This window comes from Eulemur rufifrons, chromosome 29 (assembly GCF_041146395.1).
Source record: "Eulemur rufifrons isolate Redbay chromosome 29, OSU_ERuf_1, whole genome shotgun sequence".
NCBI classification, from domain to species: domain Eukaryota; kingdom Metazoa; phylum Chordata; class Mammalia; order Primates; family Lemuridae; genus Eulemur; species Eulemur rufifrons.
The window spans coordinates 22,990,229-23,007,352 of NC_091011.1; the positions used below are offsets into that span (position 1 = coordinate 22,990,229).

Sequence of the window (17,124 nt, forward strand, 5' to 3'; positions counted from 1 at the left end):
TCTCTCTCCTCCACCAGCCAACTTTCCTTTGCTCTGCTCTGCTGCTTCATCCATCCTTTCCACAACATTCACTGAGCACCTGCCTCGTGCCAAGCACTGGCCTGGGCTCTGGGAGGTGGCAGTGAACAAGACAGACCAGCCTGGCCCTGGGGAAGTTGAGGGAGGAAGATACTCACAGCTCCACGGACCTGGACAGGATGGCAGACAGAGTGAGCAGGATGCATCCGTAGGGGCCCACTTCGAACTGGCGAGGGGAGAGAGGAATGAGCTCCGTGCAGTCTGCACCTCCCTCCTCTCAGCCCCGACACCTCTGTGGAGGCTGCACCCCAGGGAGCAGCCTGCCCTGAGCCTCGGCCTCCAGCCCACCCTGGAGGCTGCCAGGTGGCCTCAGGGCAGACCCCCTAAAGGATGGCGGTGTGCCAGCCTGAGTGACGATGGGGCAGAGTGCTGGTGATGCAGGGGTCACCACGGAACACATCACCACCTGAGTCCTTAAAGCTCAAGAGACGGCAGAGGTAGTGGCAGGCCCCATATGTGCAAATGTGTCCTGGGCATTACCACACCGAACACTCCACCAGACCTGGGGGAAGTGCTGCTATTCCTGCCCTCTACTCTGTAACGGACTGAGGCTCGGACACTGAGTGGCCTGCCAGAGGTCACAGCCTGTAGGCAGCACAGTGGGGTTCCAGGGGGCTCCATGTAATTCCTGATCCCTTACTCTGAAGAACCACGCTACGCTGAGAGCAGCAGAGGGCAGGTTTGGAGCAGAGTCGAGATCAGGGTGAGGCAAGGCATGTGCGCCGTGCAAGTGCGTACCTTTTTTTAAAGTTTTGATATTTTTTTCATCATAGATTTTTTAATTTTGATTTTTTTTAATTGTCAATTATGCTGATTTGAGTTTTTTGGCACCCCCTTAAATTCTGCACCCAAAGTGAGTGCCTTACTCTTCTCCCCCTGGTCCCAACCCTGGTCTGGAGCCCATGTCCTGGGTGGAGCCTGGCTGCCTGGGTTTAAATCCTCGCTCTCCTACTCCTACCTATGTGAACATGTGAACATGGGTATGTTCCTTAATTCCTCTGTCCTCAGTCTTCTCATCTATAAAACACGGATAATAATCACAGTACCTACCCTCATCAGGTTGTGAAGATTACATGAGTTAATCCTTGTAAAGCACTTAGAACAGGGGCTGGCACCTGTGTTAGCTGTTAGTATGATGCTGGCTCTGCACTGCCCACCTGGCCAGTGAGCCCAACAGGCCACGGCCCACTGGGATAAACCACTTTTGCCCCCTGGAAAAACATCCCTCAACTGCAAGTCAGTGTGAAGGCCTTACCATCCACCATCCCATTGTGGGTACAATAAACTGTGGTTGAAGATGCTGCCTATTACCATAGTCAGTGTTCCTCGTGTATAATTAACTTCTTTTTGAACTTAAAACCAGAAAAAAAAGCTTATTTCTCCTGAAAATTTTATAACTTACCATATTTCCATTTTTGCCTTGGCTGCCAGGAAGCTCAGAGCCATATATGGTGTTCCAGTGTGTTATCAGAGCTTGCAGCTCTAGCTCTTGGTAAAAAATTATTCTTTCTTTTTCTCAAAATATAATCTTTATTTTTATCCAGTAATTCAATTAGTCATTAACAAAAAAATTACTGAGTAAAATTTCTGTACCAAGAGGATGTTCCCTGCTAAGGCTGTACTTGTAAACAAGGTGGTCATGGATCTGTCCTCTTGGGGAAGTAACTCAGAGAAGAAAAAAAAAGCAACTTGTAAAGGGTGGGGAAGGGGCTCTGCCATGATAGAAATGCAGGCTCCTCTGGAAACACACAGGAAAGGCCTTCAGCACAGACTTAGAGCTTGGGGAGAGAGGGAAGTAGGGAGTGCCAAGGAAGGCTTTCCAGAGAAAATGATGTCTAACAGAAACCCAAGGGACAAGCAGAAATCAGAAGAGAAGAGACCGCTGCTCCAGGCAAGAGGCGAAGCACATGCAAAGGCCCAGAGGCAGGAGAGCGCAAGCTGACTATGTGGCAGCAGAGAAGAGCCCCGAGGATGTCTTTTGTTTTTTAAACAAGCAACTTCAAGTCCTTTTTGTGGAAGTAGAAATGGAATGAATGAATCAACAATAATCTTAAATCAAGCTCATCTTAATCCTGCAATCTCGGGCCAGTCACTTTCACTTCTGTTGCCCTCAGCTTCCCCATTTGCAAAACAAGGACCGTGAGGACCCATCTGGCCAATTTCCTTGGCACACGGTGTACATTCTAGGAGACAACGTCTGTGGAAGTGCTCTGACAACTGCAAATGTTGATGTCCCCATACAGGGGGCACAGGCCTGGGAGGACTTGGGCCACCGGCCCCTTATCACAGCTCTGCTGCAGAATTGCATGTTGCCTTGTTTTCCCTTCTGTAAAAAGCCTACTTACTCTGCCACGACTTTCACTTTCCCTGGGGGATGTCACAAAGGCTTCTTGGTCTCAGTTTTCCCCTCTGGAACGCCTACTTACTTCTGCCACGGACTTACACATCGTCTTGGGGAAGCATGGTCCTTTCTTGGTCTGTTTCCCCTCGTGCCATGCTTGTAATGCCCACCTACTTGTCAGACTGCAATGACCTAATGGACACAGAAGCCTGTGGCAAGCCCCAGCTCTCTCTGTAAATTTAACTATTATTACTCTTTGGGCCAGAATTTCCCCCAGTCTCCCTCAAGAAGACCTCACCCTGAGTCCTGGACGTGCCCCTCTGCAGAGGGTGGGGAAGTGAACTCTGCTTGGAGCTTCTTGCGCTAGCCAGAACACGACTGAATTGCACCAATATTCCATTTTGTTTTTTAAAACTTTTATTAAAATTATCTCATCAAATTCAAGCTGCCAAGACACTGAGACCACAGGGCAATGTGCCTGCATTGAAAGGCGAGCTCAGACAAGGCAACTGGGCCGGAAACCACTGTTAGGGTCCGGAAAACTGTCTGGTGCCACTTAGGAAGAAGGGGCCCTTCTTCCAGCACTGCTCTGAGGCTCGGAGAGAACTGAGCCCACCAAGGAACTCCAATGGCAGGCAGAGGCATCCCTGAGCTGGCCAGGGGCCTGCCAGACACCTCGCCCAGAGCGTGAGTGGTAATGAAAACACGGCAAGGAGGCTATTTATTTTGGGCAGAGATGGCTCAGTTTGCATTTCCAGGCCTGGCACGAGGAACCCCTCTTAGGCCCAGGCCATGAAAAATGAATTTGGTGAGGGCAGTGCTGAGGCAGCTCAACTGCTTCCAGCAAAAACAAATTAAACTGCAGGAAGAAAACACTGCCTTCCAGAGTGAGGGGGGCCAAATGTTGACCCTCTATACCAACGACCAAAGCCAGGCGAGGAGGGGGATTGCTTTGAGTCCCCAGGCCCCCTCGCCCTGGAGCAGACCCCACTCTCTGAACCCCTCTCACAGTCACCGTCTTGCTTAGGCCTCACTGAAACCCTGGGGTACAGGCCAAGTGGGAGGCCCCACCTCACAGACCAGCTTACAGAGGCCCTGGTGCTGAGGGGCCACCCAGGGCCATCAGTGGGCAGAGACAAGCCTCAGAACCTTGGGTCACTTGAGCAATCACCCTCAGGCCCCTCCTTGGGCTCCTAGCCTCACCGGTTACTTCCCTTTCCTGGACATGGTGTCTTCATGCTCTGCTCACCTGTGTGGTACAGGTGCCCTCAGTCCTGGCCACCCTGCTCGAATCCTGCACACGGACACCATCGGGCTCTGTCTGTCTGTCACATGGACTGCCGTATTTTCACATGTTCTGAATTTACTAGTAGGTCTCCTTTCTGCTGATTCAGATTGCCTGGCACTTGATTTAGAAAACATGCTTCCCCATATGTTTAAGGTTCTTCTTTGAAAACCACGGTTAGAGGGTGAAGAGCTGGAAGTTATCTGATAACTGCTGTATATTCCATTTTCTGGATTAGAAAACTGAAACCCAGTGACTTTCCCAATGGCACGTGTGACTAAGGAATAAGCCTGAGGAGGTCCCCAAGCCCCTGTTCCAGGCCTCTGGCCACCCTGGGCGAAGCAGTGAATACACAGCATCAGCAGACAGCCTGCTGGATTATTCTGAGGAAGAACCAGAGAGAGCTAGGGACAGTGAGCAAGTGACAGCCAGTCCAGGGCTCCCCTCCCACTCACCTCCTCAGCAGGCTGGACAGAGCAACCCATGAGGAAAGGGAGTCATCCTAATCTGTGCCTGTGTGCCTGGCCTTGGGGCTCTCCATGGGCTGAGCCTTCACGAGAGGTAAGAGCCCTAGGATGAAAGGACTTCAGGACTGGCACCTCCAGTGACCTCACACCTGCCTCCCTGTTCTCAGGGCAGGCCCGTTTCCTACTCAAGGGACACCTGGCAGCAGCCAGGACCTGGCACTTCCCAGGGCTATGCCAGGCCCTCAGGGTCTTTGGGGGAAAGTGCTGGGGGAGGGTATTCCAGTGGCAGGAGCTTTAGGCCTGGTCCCACATCCAGCAAGTTCTCCTACCCTCTCAGTTGACCACCAAATCCTCCAGTGCCTTCCCTGGGGCCTACAGGAGCAGATCCCACACCCAGAGCCTGAAGGGAAGGCCAAGGGGAGGCCCAGAGATTTGCCCACACCCCAGGAGAGAAAGCAAATGCTCATTCTTTGCTTTGATCCTGACACACAGACATCAGAATCATGAGGCCTTGCAGTTGGGGATCTCAGAGATCACATCATGGGCCTCCTGGCCTTGGCTCACTCTGAGCAGCCCCTCCCCCTGCCCCCCTACCTCCCCTGCCCCACTATGGGGCTTTCCCCCCATGTCTACCACTAACATACCTCAAGGCTACCGTTAAATTATCATGACAGTGGCAAGCATAACACCCACAGCAGGAGCTAGCGATCCCTGAGAACACCAAGCACAGCTATTGTAGGCACTCTGCACAGTGCTCTGAGTATTATTATTATCCACATTTTGCAGATGAGGAAACTGAGGTACAGAGCTACTAAGTAAGTTGCCTAAAGTCATAGAGTTACTAAAGGGTGAACCTAGATCCCAGGCCAGGCTGACTGGCTCTAGAGACCATGTTCTGTACCCCTAGGATGTGCAGTCCCCTCTCCACAAAGCCTGTGATGCCACAGCCCTACCCTGAACTCCTGGAGCCCTTTGACTCTGACGCTGTCTGGCCCTGGCCTACAGCCTGGAATGGATGTACAGCTCTCCCCCAGCAGACTGGGGACTCCGAGTCCCGGCCTAGACTAGCCCTGCCTCCCCAGGGACGCCAAGCAGTGTCAGGTCTCCATCAACACTGCCAAGCCCTCTAACCCAGCTTGAGAAGCCACTTTCTCGTCACACCCTGCCACCACCGCCACTGCCAGGCCTAGACTCACTCTGCTGACTAAGAGTTCATGATTTTCAGAGGCAGCTGCTTCCGCTGGGACAGAGAGCTCTCGTGACCACTGTCTACAAGCTTCTTCCCCTTCGTTCTAACCCCACCCGGCCCAGCTCTGCTCTCTGCAGCCCCAGCTACGGCTGCTCCCTGAGCTTGTCTCCACGGCCAGCCCTCAAGGATACAATGGCAGAGACTGGACTCCTTGCCACCAAGTCCACTCTTCTCCAGCCAAAATCACCCTCGTGCCCTCAGCCCACCACCTAGGGGCCAGTATCAGCCCTTTCCCAGCCTCTGTGCCTCCTCCTGGGAGAAGGGGAAAGGACAATTCCAGTGCACTGGCATCTCTTCCACAATGCAATTAGAAGGCCAGTAATGCACCGCCTATAACAATAAACCATTGTTCATACCTGATGAATGCTTTGTTGAAGAAAAGTCACCAGCTCCTCATAGCAGGTCAAACTGTGGAGTGTGAGCTGAGAAGAAACAAACACACAGCATGAGCTGCCCAAGCCCCCGTGGATGGAGTCCCTCCTGGGTTAGCTCCTGCCACCCTGGCTTCAGTCACTACAAAACCCCACTTGGGAATGTCCCTGCATCAGACAGCAGCGTCCTCCAGGGCCGGGCTGAGCGGCACACTCACACCTGTGTGCAATTGAAAGGCTGGCCCAGCACAGCTGGGGTCTCCAGGGTAAGTCTGCCCACAGCAGTCCTGGGCCTGCCTTGAGAGACCTTAGTAGGATTCCAGACATCGTGGGACCAAAGCAAAGGATCCAGTATCAGGCATTGCCCCAACAGGGGAGGGCTGCACCCCCACGGGCTAGTCATTGACATCTGAGAAGAGGCTGGGGGTCAAGGCGTGTCGGGCGGGTGCCACATCCGAATCACAGCAGCCAGGCCAGGTCAAAGCCCAACAGGCTGTATCCTGAGCCCAATGGGAAGCAGCGGTTATGAGTCTCCTTTGCTTTCTCAGGCAGGCCAGGAAAAAACACTTTTAGAAAAACATCCAACAATGTGAGATCCTTAATTAGGGTCACAGGGCCACACGTGCCTAAAACGTAGGTCAAATGAAACTAGTAAAGCAAAAATTCTCAGTGAAGAGGTGGCAAGAAGCGGCTGAAAAACCCTGTTTTCATATTTTCAAAAATACACAAGTGTATGTCTCTCATTTTTTCCCTCACTTTGTATTACTGGGGTCTGGTTTTATGGCCGGTGCTGCATGCTATCGAGTTCCTCCCCACTTTCTAACTTCTCCCTCTCCATCCCACCCCCATCCCACCCCCATCCCAACGTCCTCCCATGACAATCCTAGGGAAGATGCTAAAGAAATATGAAGAAGGACAGAGAAAAGGCTGGGGCTTAGCCAAAAGGCATGATGTACAGACCGCTGGTGGAACTGCAGCTCTGCACCCGCAAGGTGACAGGGAGCCAGTTGGCATTTTGGCCACAAAGCCAGCTCTGGCAAGAGCCCATCCCAAACCCACCCGACATCTGCACCCACCCCCATCCCAGGACAAGGATTCTGTGGGCCTGGGCTCTAGGGAGGGCCAGCCCATCCCCAGCTAGGGAAGGATTTACTTATATGAAAGGAGACAGTCCCCAAACAAAGCCAAAGCTTGCGTGATAATTTTCCAGAAAGCCGTACTGTTTCTAAGACTCCATCTGCTTTGTATTTCCCTGTTGGACTGAACTGCTGTGTTCCCGAAGCCCTAAAAAGGAAAGGAAGGTGCATGAGTCCTGCACATAGAGAGAAGCTGTGCCCTCCAGCCAGGGTGAAACCACATGTGTCATTAAATGAGGACAAATAAGAAAGTGGCTCCAGAGCAAAGAACGGAGCCAAGGGTTTCTCATTTTTCCCCACTTTGAACTCACCCGCTAGGAGAACTCTGTTAGCAGGGTAGGAAAAAAAAAAAATAAATAAAGGATAAAAGACAGCAGAGGGGAGAGCTTGGAATAACCAAACCCAAGCCCTGGCAGTAGGAAGTCTGACTCTCACCCACAAATGACAAATTTATTTCCAGACTGAGGAATGCCGCCTTGCCTGTCATTTTCATTGACTTGAGGAACTCGGACCTTTGTCCTGAGACTCCCTATCGCTATGCTGTCAGCATCTTTGACACAGCACCCAGTGGGTACGCAGCCCAATGCAGCAGGGGCCAGGAGGAGGGTTTGGGTTTGGGGCCCACTGTGCCATTAGCTGCTGCGTAGCCTTGGACCAGACACTGTCCCTCCCTCTCTGGGCTTCTGCTTCCTAATGTGTAAGACAGGGAGAAACTGAATTCCTGCCTCATCTGCTCTCAGGGCTGCCCTGCAGATCTAAGAGCCAGGGTTAGTACTAAATATATGCCAGATATTGTCCTAAGCAAGCATATTTATTATTATCATCTGTTTACACTGATAAAATGATTTAAACTGATGTTATTATATTTATTACATAGCATTTCTTTATATTGACTCATTTAGTTCTTATAACCACCCTATTATCATTATTGTCATCCCCATTTTGCAGATGAGTAAATAGATGAGGCACAGAGAGGTTAAGTAAATTGCTTGAAGTCACACAGCCAATAAGCAACAGTGTCGAGAGTATGCCTCTAAGGTTCCCTTCCCTTAAGCACTATGCTATGGTGACCAACGTACCCTCCAAAGTGTGGGCCTTGGCCCCAAAAGTTACCTCCTTTACTAATGCTTAGCCACACAGCTGGGCCAAAGTGATGCCCCCACTCTGACAGGTCAGGCTGGAAGCCAGCGCACCATCTATGTGGGTTATGTGGGGTAGGACAGGGGCAATAGGGAAAGACCACACTGGTCGGGGGTGATGGAGTCCAGGGCCCAGGCTCCAGCTCACCTCTCCGAGTCTCCTCCTCTATAGAATGGGGACCAAGGGACAGAGCAAATAGGAGCATGCTCTGGGGACTGGGAGCAGGACAGTACACTCACTCACTACTGGCTCAACCTGAGGGCTATTTTTCGAGGCCTTCAGATCAGAGAAATATAGAGGGGACCTGGCTGCTAGGGTCAGAGGTTTCCTCAGAGGGGTTACCCAGGACGCCCCAGGAGGAAGGCAGGCAGACATGACTGCCCTTCCAAGATGAGAACTGGAGCCCAGGGAGGGCATCACAGCCACGTGGAGGCCTGGGCGCCTCCCCCAATCCAGGGCTGCCCAGCACATCAGGCTGACTCTTGGGCTCGTCCCAGCATGTGGCACAGGGCTGGGTACTGGAAGGCATGCAGACATGGTCCTTAGGCCCCAAGGACAGGAACACACACAGCCAGCTTGCCTGCCGCTATGCCAACAGAGGTTGAGCAGTAGCGACACAGCCCTCCGAACAACTTACAGTGTGACCACAGCTCTCTCTCGACCCCCAGCCCGCCACACAATGTCCGCGATGGCCAGGGTGAGGCAACGGGTCCTGTGGGCATCTGAAGGCTGCAGCGCCCTGAGGACAAGAAAGGGAATGCTTTTAGGCTCATGGGGACACAGCTCTCCAGCCCTGAGAAGGGGCCACTTGCAGCCCAGGGACTCCAAGGCAGAGCCTGGGGAGGAGGGGCTCTGCAGCTGAGGGTTGAGGGAGGAGCCTGCAGGGAGGGCCCCAGGCAGGGATGGAGGAGGAGGAGGAGGAGGAAGCTAAGGAAAGTGCCCCCAGGAGCAAAGGAGATCCAGAGGCTTGGTGGGGCCCAGCAGTATGTGTAAGAAAGGACAGTGAGTTCGGATAGGGTCCAGGAGACCCAAGCCAGGCATGGTCGGAAGGCTGCCATCTCAAGCAATTGCAGGGCACTGCCCTACCATGGCTGTGGCCATGCCTATATCTGGGCCCCTGGAGACACCAGCTTGTACAGGCTCTTCACTCCCAGGTGCTGACGGGACAACAGCCGGACTTGCTGGATACTTAGATCCAGGGAGTGGGGAGGAGGGATAGGAAGGATTCAATGACAACCTCTGTGTTTTTAGTGGGCGCACAGTGGAGCCACTAATGGACATAAGGAATATGTGGCTAGGGGGAAGTGGCGAGTGGTGGCAGATGATGAGCTGCACTTCAGACTTGCTGAGCTTGAGGTGCATGCAGATCCCCAGGCAAAGCTGTTGGACACACTGAAAGCCTAGCACAGGAGTTGGGGCTGGGTACAGATTTCCCAGAAGGAGGAAGAGGAAGGGCAGAGGTAGCTGCCAAGGATGGAACCCTGTGGAATTCTGAGGTGTCAGGAGAAGTGGGGGCAGGGTCAAAGAGGCAGGGGCAGAGTGAGGACAGAGTGCCACGATGCAGTCTTGGGAGCAAAGGGTTTAAGGTGGTCAGGCAGTGAGCAGTATCGAAAATGGCAGACAGCTCTCTTGCAATAAAAATGGTAACTAAGAGGTGCCTGGTGCACGAAGTGAACAAGAGGGAGGAAGGGAAATAGCCAGATACAGACATTTCTTTCCATTTCACATTTCCAGGGCTCTTTAGGGCTACATTTCTTGCCTGCCCCTAGATCCTGAGAATTTTTTAAAAATTCATACAAAAGCTAGCTTGAGTGAATCTTTCTTCCTAATAAAAGAAAGGTCTTGATGAAAACCCTGTGGGGCCCAAAGGAATACAGAGGAGGGGTTCCATGTTTTCAATCTTTCAATCACCGAGTAACACCTGAGCCCCATATCCCTCCTCTCCAGGGCAGAAGAAGGGAAACCAGGAGACCAGGGCATAGCCCACCATGCTGGGCAACATGTGGTCACTGCCCAGGGCCTGGGACACAGAGCCAGCAATCTACGCCCAGGCTGTTGTGGTCCAATGACGTCAAGATGAGAAGCAATTAACACTGCAGTCCCTCAGTTTCCCCATCTGTAAACTGGCAATGACAATCGCACCTCCCTCATGGCTTTAAATGAGATGATGTTTGTAAGGTCGATGGCCCAGTGCCTGGTACATGGTGAAATGTTCGATGGTATCAATCACTATTGTCTTTATGAAAACATCAAGTCCTCACTTGGGCCATGAGGCCCAACATCTGATAAGAAAGTGACACTAAGCCCCGGACACTGGAAATCCTTCATATCCAATGAGACAAGCAACACGCACTCAAGCACTTTAAGAAAATAAGATAGTAGACGGCCTGATACTTCTTTAGCCTCAGGAAGCCCATCGTGTTCCTTGGAGGAAATAGTTAATTATGTCATCACCAAACCGGACACCGAGCTATTGGGAGCGCTGGCCCAGGTCACCATTCACTATGAAAACAACGGTGAGAAAACATTGCTCTAGGTTTCAAGAGAGGCCATATCAAGGACTGGGGGCGGGGAGGGGAGGGGGGCCGGGGTCTGGAAAGCAGACCTTGTTAGATAAAGGAGAAAAGACTGGACGCTTATCTTTTTGGACTCAGAACCCAAAAATGTGGACTCCATCATCCCACACGGCTCATTCCATGCCCTGCCCTCATCTAAATGAGGGCCACGTCCTGCCACTCGTACATCCTGAGTACCTCCCTCCCATCCTCCTCCACCCCTGTCCTGGATCAGAATGTCCTGCCCTCAGCTGAGCTGCTACAGCCAGTGTCCCACCACCATTTCTGCTGCATCTCGCCCCCTTTCCAATCTCCACTGCACATACTCACAGGGCAGGGGGAGCAGGGGCTTGGGAGGGTCTTCCTACACCACAGGTATGACCAGTGCTCCCCAGTTAAAACCCTTAACATGGGTAGGATCTGTGCAAAATTATGCCTGGCTTGCATTCTCTGCCTAGAACATTTAAATGCTGGAAAAGCTCTGTATTTGGAATTAAGGAGACAACTTTCAAACACTGTGTTTCACACTAACTTACTGAAGCAGATAATCCTCAGTTGGAAGCTTCTCAGTATAGTAACAAATAAGATTTTAAAAGCCAACATATATAGTTAGTAAAAAATTGGAAAAAATAAACATTGAAGAAGGAAGAAGAACTTGGGGAAGTAGAACCAATTGTCTTGGGCACTTGGTTTTAGGAACTAATATCACCTTTCCTTCGATCCTGTCTTTTCAGCACTGTGCAACACAATCCAGACATCTTGCTCCTAGGCCTGACCTGGCTCCCCATCTCACAGGCTCTGCTTAGAGCCCCTCTAAACCTCCATGTCCTCTGCGCGTAAGTCCTCATTCTTTCAACTGGCTTCTGGTTAGTAACTCTGCCAGTCTCTCCGTCCTTCCCTGGGCCTTCTCCAGCTTTCTCTTTTGAGACACAACTTTCCAGAAAACACAGCAGATGTGGGAAAGTCCAACGGCCAGACAACTGCGAGGCCTGAGCTGCATTCCTGGCTCACAGGTTTTGGGGAAGCCCCTGCCCTCCCTGGCCTTCACTTCTGTGCACACCTACAAATTCGGGCACTGGGTCAGACATCCCCTAAGCATCATTCTGGCCTTGGCATTCTGCCATTTAACTTGCCCCAGTGTAGACAGGGCTGTGTGGCTGCTCAAGAGCCCCAAGATGACAACAGAGGAAAGTGCTGTTGTGCCTGAGTCACCCAGACTTGACCTTCACCAGAGGGCTTAGTGCCTGCCTTCACAAGGGAACCCCGATGCCAGTCAGGTCCTGCACTGCCGGATCAGTCAGACACATGTCTGTCAAACTCCTCCCAGGAGGCTGGCACCTGGCCAGGCCCTTAAACCAAGAGAAGTTTCTTTAAGCATCAAATTCCAGGCCAGGTGTGGTGGCTCATGCCTGTAATCCCAGAAGCTTGGGAGGCCAAGGTGGGAGGATCTCTTAAGGCCAGGAGTTCAAGACCAGCCTGGGCAACATCGTGGGGCCCTGTTTCTACAAAAAATTAAAAAATGTTAGGCAGGCATGGTAGCATGCAGCTGTAGTCCCAGTTACTCGGGAGACTGAGGCAGGAGAATCACTTGAGCCCAGGAGTTTGAGGCTACAGTGAGCTCTGATGGTACCACTGCACTCTAGCCCAGCAATAGAGTGAGACTTAGTCTCAGGAAAAAAAAAAAAAAAGAGTCAAATTCTTCATAGGAGAAGTTCAGGATAAAGACATTTATCTAGGGATGGAGGGAATAAATTATCTTGGGGAGTAATACATCCTGCTTTTGCCTAAATTATCCAAATGTTTCAGATTAAAGAGGTGTTTCTACCCTAATTATCTCAAAACAGCCTCACCTGTCCACTCTGATGTGCCCATGTGAACTGAGTCTACAGACAAGGCAGGGAGGAGCTGGCAACGGGCACAGGTGGGTTACTCCGCCCCTTCTGCTCCTTCTCAGGGTCAAAAGCTGTGGGAGGGGTGGGAAGAAGGCTGGTCTGGGGCCACAGGACCTGGACACCAAGCCTGGGTCCGCTACCACTGTTCACAGGGGCTCTGGGCAAGGGCCCCTCCTCCTCTGGCCTCAAATTGCCCAGTTCCAGAAGGAAAGTGAAAATTTGGTGAGGATTTCCCTAGACCCCTGACTCTCAGATCTGCACCAGCCTCTGGGGGCTCCTCCTGGTCCATGGCTCTCTCCAGTCCTCGAGGATGAATAAGAACTCATCATCTCTTCCCTTCTCAAGTGGAAAAACACCGAGTCCTGCCACCTAGCTCTGTCCTTCCCGACTGAGGAGAGGCCGGCTGCTGGCCTGATGGAATGAGTCTTAATGAAGCCAGACAGTCCTGCAGAAAAAACACTGCCGCTGCCAAGAAGCCTTTATTTCAGCATGACTTCCCTGGAGGATGCGAGCCCATCCTCCATTCTGCTTTCACAGAACTATTTCCCCGTCAGTTGTGCGGAAGAGTTTGAGGAGGGGCCTCCAGACCCAGCATGGGAGGAAGGAGGAAAGTACAGGGCTCAGGGCACACAGGTCCTGAGCTTTCCGGGGGCCTAGAGCTCGCCAGCTGCAGATGCACGGCATGTGGGTCATCGTGGTGTTCCTGAAGAGAACAGAAGTACTTGCCTTGGTTTTTTTAAAGCTGAATCATTTATGAAATCCTGGAATTTCAGAGTCAAAAGGGAATGGTAAAGCCTCACACCCAACGCAAGCACAGACAGCCAGTACAAGAACATCAATAACCCAATCAACTGATATAAAAAATGTATAAATAAGTCAATGAAACCAGAGGAGCCGGGGACCGAGGGCGGTTCCTGAAAAGACCAAGTGTTTCCCTCAGCCAACGGGAGGCAGGGGCTCCCCAGCTCTTTGCTATGTTACTATCCATACTCGTCTGCACTGATTTTTTTCTAAAGTAGGGCAAAAGGGAGGTGCTGCTGAAAAGCCTTTCATGAACAGAGCCACCCCTTGGTCACTAAGAGTCTGAATGGGTGTCCAGCGATGGGGTGTCTAAAACTCACGGCCCTCGGCCTCCCTTGCAGTGGCCCCTCTGGCCTCCCAGGACCCCCGTTGCTCCCTGTCTCTTGCAGGGCACAGCAGCATTGTTGTGACAGACATCGTGTGCCAGTCTCAACCCTGCCAGGGATGCCCGGTGTGACATTGAGCAAGCATTTCCCCCTCTCTGGTCCTCAGTTTCCCCATCTGTACCATGGCAGGCTGAGTTTGATGGTACTACTTTCTTGCACAGCCCTTGAAGATATTTACAAAGGACTTCATACTTTCTTACTGAGTCCAATTTAGGCAGGCCAGAGAGTACTATTCCTATTTCAGATGAAGAAAGTGAGGTCCTGCTCCTTCCCCCCAGGACTGTACTCCAGGTCCCGACCCGACCCGACCCAGTGCTCTCTTCAGCACCCTCCACCTCCCCTCCCACCTGGGCATCAACACCTACAGGCTAGACCCCACCCACCTGGCAAGGAGGACTTGCTGTGGCCTCTGACTTGTAGGGCCTCGGCAAAGCAGCAACACACACTCCACCTCCCTTCTCTTCTCTTGGCCTCAAGCACAGGCCCCTCACTCCCCTGGTCTTTGCTTGACCCAACCCCTTACCTGTCCCTGGAAGGGTTCTCCCTCCCCACTTCCTATCTACCTACGGCCCCTGAGGCAGGTCCAGAGAGTGGGAGGAGGAAACTCAGGATGAGAAGGGTGGGGAGGGCACCTGGTGCCCATTGCCCATGGTACACTACCACCAGGAGGAGGGGTGTACTCGCTGGGAGGGTCTCTGGGACCTCTTCAGCTTATCACGCTGAGACACCTCTTCCTAAGTCCCCTCAGGTTTTTTCAGAGGGCCCCGGTGACCAAGCCCAGCTCTCCACTCCTCCCTCTCAGCTGGGTATGAATAACGGGCTCCTCAGGCCTGCCATGAGGTCTGCGGGAGCAGAAAGCCAGCCTGCTACGCTCCACCTGCATGGCACAGCACCCTTATGCTGGGGGCAGCAGGGGGTGGAGGTGCAAGAGGGGGCAATTACAAGCAGCACCCAGAGTTGCAGGGCTCCAAAGAAAGGAGAGGTCACTCTCCTACACCACGAATGCTTCCAGGCTCCTTGGAGAAGGCAGCCCTCACCAGCAGGCTGAGCTCTCCTGGCCATGGCACAGACCTCCTCTGGTCCCGCCAGGCAGCCTCCCCTGCAGAGTCGGGCTCCTCCCACCAGGCACACCCTTGCACATAACATAACCTCCAGCAGGCCAGCAGCTGCTGCTTCTCTCCTCCTCCTCCTCCTCCTCCCCCCACGCCCACAGCCCAGCCCCATCATCCTTGCCTGCAGACACACACAGAACTGGCCCCTGAGAGACTTCCACCCAGGCTAGCCCAGCTCCTCTCTCAGGGTCCTAGCAGACAGGGCACTACCGGGGGCCAAGCTGCATTTCCTCCTGCTCCCTCCCCCTCAGCAGAGCCCTGGCAAAACTAATAGGTGCTTAAACAGATACCTGTCAATACAAATGAGGGCCTCAGTCAGCGCTTGGCAGGAGCCTGCCTGGCTGACAACGGGAGGTGGAGAACCTCACTCCCCATAGCTTGGCACAGTTTTCTTTCGACCCAGAGCCCGCCTTGGGATCCCAATCTGGAAGGCTTTCTGCCTTTCAAGCCCTGGCTCTCCTCTCTGGTGTGGAGAACAGAACTCTGCCCCCAAGGGTGTGGCCTGGGAGATACAAAAGCTCTCACATCCCCTTAGTGGGGTGGGGTGGATGACATTCTACTTGTGGCCTGAGTAGAACCAGCCCTTCCTGGAAGCAACTGAAAAACTTCCTCCTGACTGTTGGGAAATCATCCACAACTTCCCCCAGAAGTCCAAAACTGGAGTGGAAAAGCAACTCTGAAGGGGCATTGGACTGAAACAGGTTATAAGACACCTCATCTCCCACAAGGACCAAGGCCAAGACTCGACTTGAGAAGCTGGCAGTGCCAAGGCCCCTCTGGCAGCATGGCCCTGACCCATCTACCGCCCCAGGTCTCACCCTGCCCCTCCAAACGCTGCCCTGGCCACCCCAGGCAACCCTTCACTCCTCTCCCTGCCCTCAGGCCTTGGCACATCTTGTTCTTTTTACTGGAATACCATTCTGCCTCCCCTCCCTGTTTGTCTGGATAACTCATTCATTTGTCCATGCGTTCATTCAACAAAAATTCTAAGGGCCTCTTCTGCGGACTAGGCACTGGGCTGGATGCCAGAGACCCAGCTGCAAACCAGACAGCCCAAGCAGGCCCCATTCTCATGGGGCTTGTGGTCTGGGGACAGGGGGAAGACATGGACAGGTGGCAACACCAGTGAACAAGAGCACCAAGTAGGAGTGGAGTTATTAGAGGCAGGGCTTGGATTTATCTTAACTAAGGAGGTCGGTGAAAGGCCTCCATGAAGCCATGGCCTCTGAGCAGTGGGAAAAGCCGGCAGGCAGAGTGCCTGAGCACACAGTCCTGTGGGCCCAGGAAGGAGTTTGAGGACATTTGCTAGGAAGTGCGGAACAGGGGTGTGCAAGAACATGCATGCAGGTGATCAGGGGTTCTAATCATCCTTCAGATCTCAGTAAGATTTAAATGTCACCCCTCCAGAAAGCCTGCCCTGATCCTTTTGTGTCCCAGTGAACTCTTGGCATCCTGCATGCCCCTTTTAACTTATAACTGCCCATCCATATGTTCTCCTGTTCAACCGTTGGGGCCATGAGGGCAAGGCTATATCCGTCTTGTTCAGCCCCATATCCCACTAAGAACCTGGTAAGTATGCTCTGCATGCTTTTGTTCAATGCAAGGAAGGAACATAGGCAGGTGGTCCATATGTGCTCAGAATCCCTGCACCCTCTGAGGACAGCCAGAGGTCTCTCACTTAGCAAGTTCTACCCAGTCAAGAGTGTTCCTGAGCACAGAAGACTGTGTTGACCCCACTAGGGAGAGCCGATGGCAGGGTCTATGCCACAACGTTAAACTCAAACCTCCTAGCATGTTGCTGGGCAGAACTTCCAGAGCAGGCAGTGGGGGAACGACCCTGATCAGACAAGAGGACTATGGGTAGATCCAGGTGTGAAGAAGAGGGGAGCAAAGAAAATAAGGACAAGGTGAGTGAGATCTTGCTGTGGAAATGTTATGTTGCTGTGTTTATGGTTAGCACCTTGTGGTTTGAGAGGAAATAACTTAATTATTATTGGGTAAAACCATTAGAAAAATTGGAAGATGCCAACCAGGAAAAGCTACCTTCACCTGTACCTTGTCTAAGGCAAAATCATCTATGCTGGTGAATGTGCTTCATTTGTGTACTAAGCTTGGCTAGACGTTCTCCTAGTGAACACTGTCTCTCCCCGGAGTCTGAACATGAACACGTGGGGAAGGGGCCTTGTTATCTTGGTAACATCTAGGCTTTTTTAAAAAAGGCTCTGAAATGCTTATGACAAAGAATAAATACCTTTCAATATAGTTCAGGAAGTGAGCTATGGTTTTAAAATCCACTTAATAATATTAATAT

At 52.3% G+C, this 17,124-nt stretch overlaps 1 protein-coding gene across 1 annotated transcript in view; it reads right to left on the minus strand.

The window, feature by feature from the left end:
* Window positions 1-17,124, minus strand: part of MINDY4 (MINDY lysine 48 deubiquitinase 4) — a 110,349-nt gene that overhangs the window by 35,891 nt on the left and 57,334 nt on the right. Inside the window, exons 10-13 of the mRNA XM_069462591.1 lie at window positions 8,705-8,806; window positions 7,012-7,075; window positions 5,777-5,842; window positions 177-244 (exon numbers count right to left, since the gene is read on the minus strand). Of these exons, the coding sequence (XP_069318692.1) occupies window positions 177-244; window positions 5,777-5,842; window positions 7,012-7,075; window positions 8,705-8,806 (300 nt within the window). The remainder of the gene's footprint in view (window positions 1-176; window positions 245-5,776; window positions 5,843-7,011; window positions 7,076-8,704; window positions 8,807-17,124) is intronic.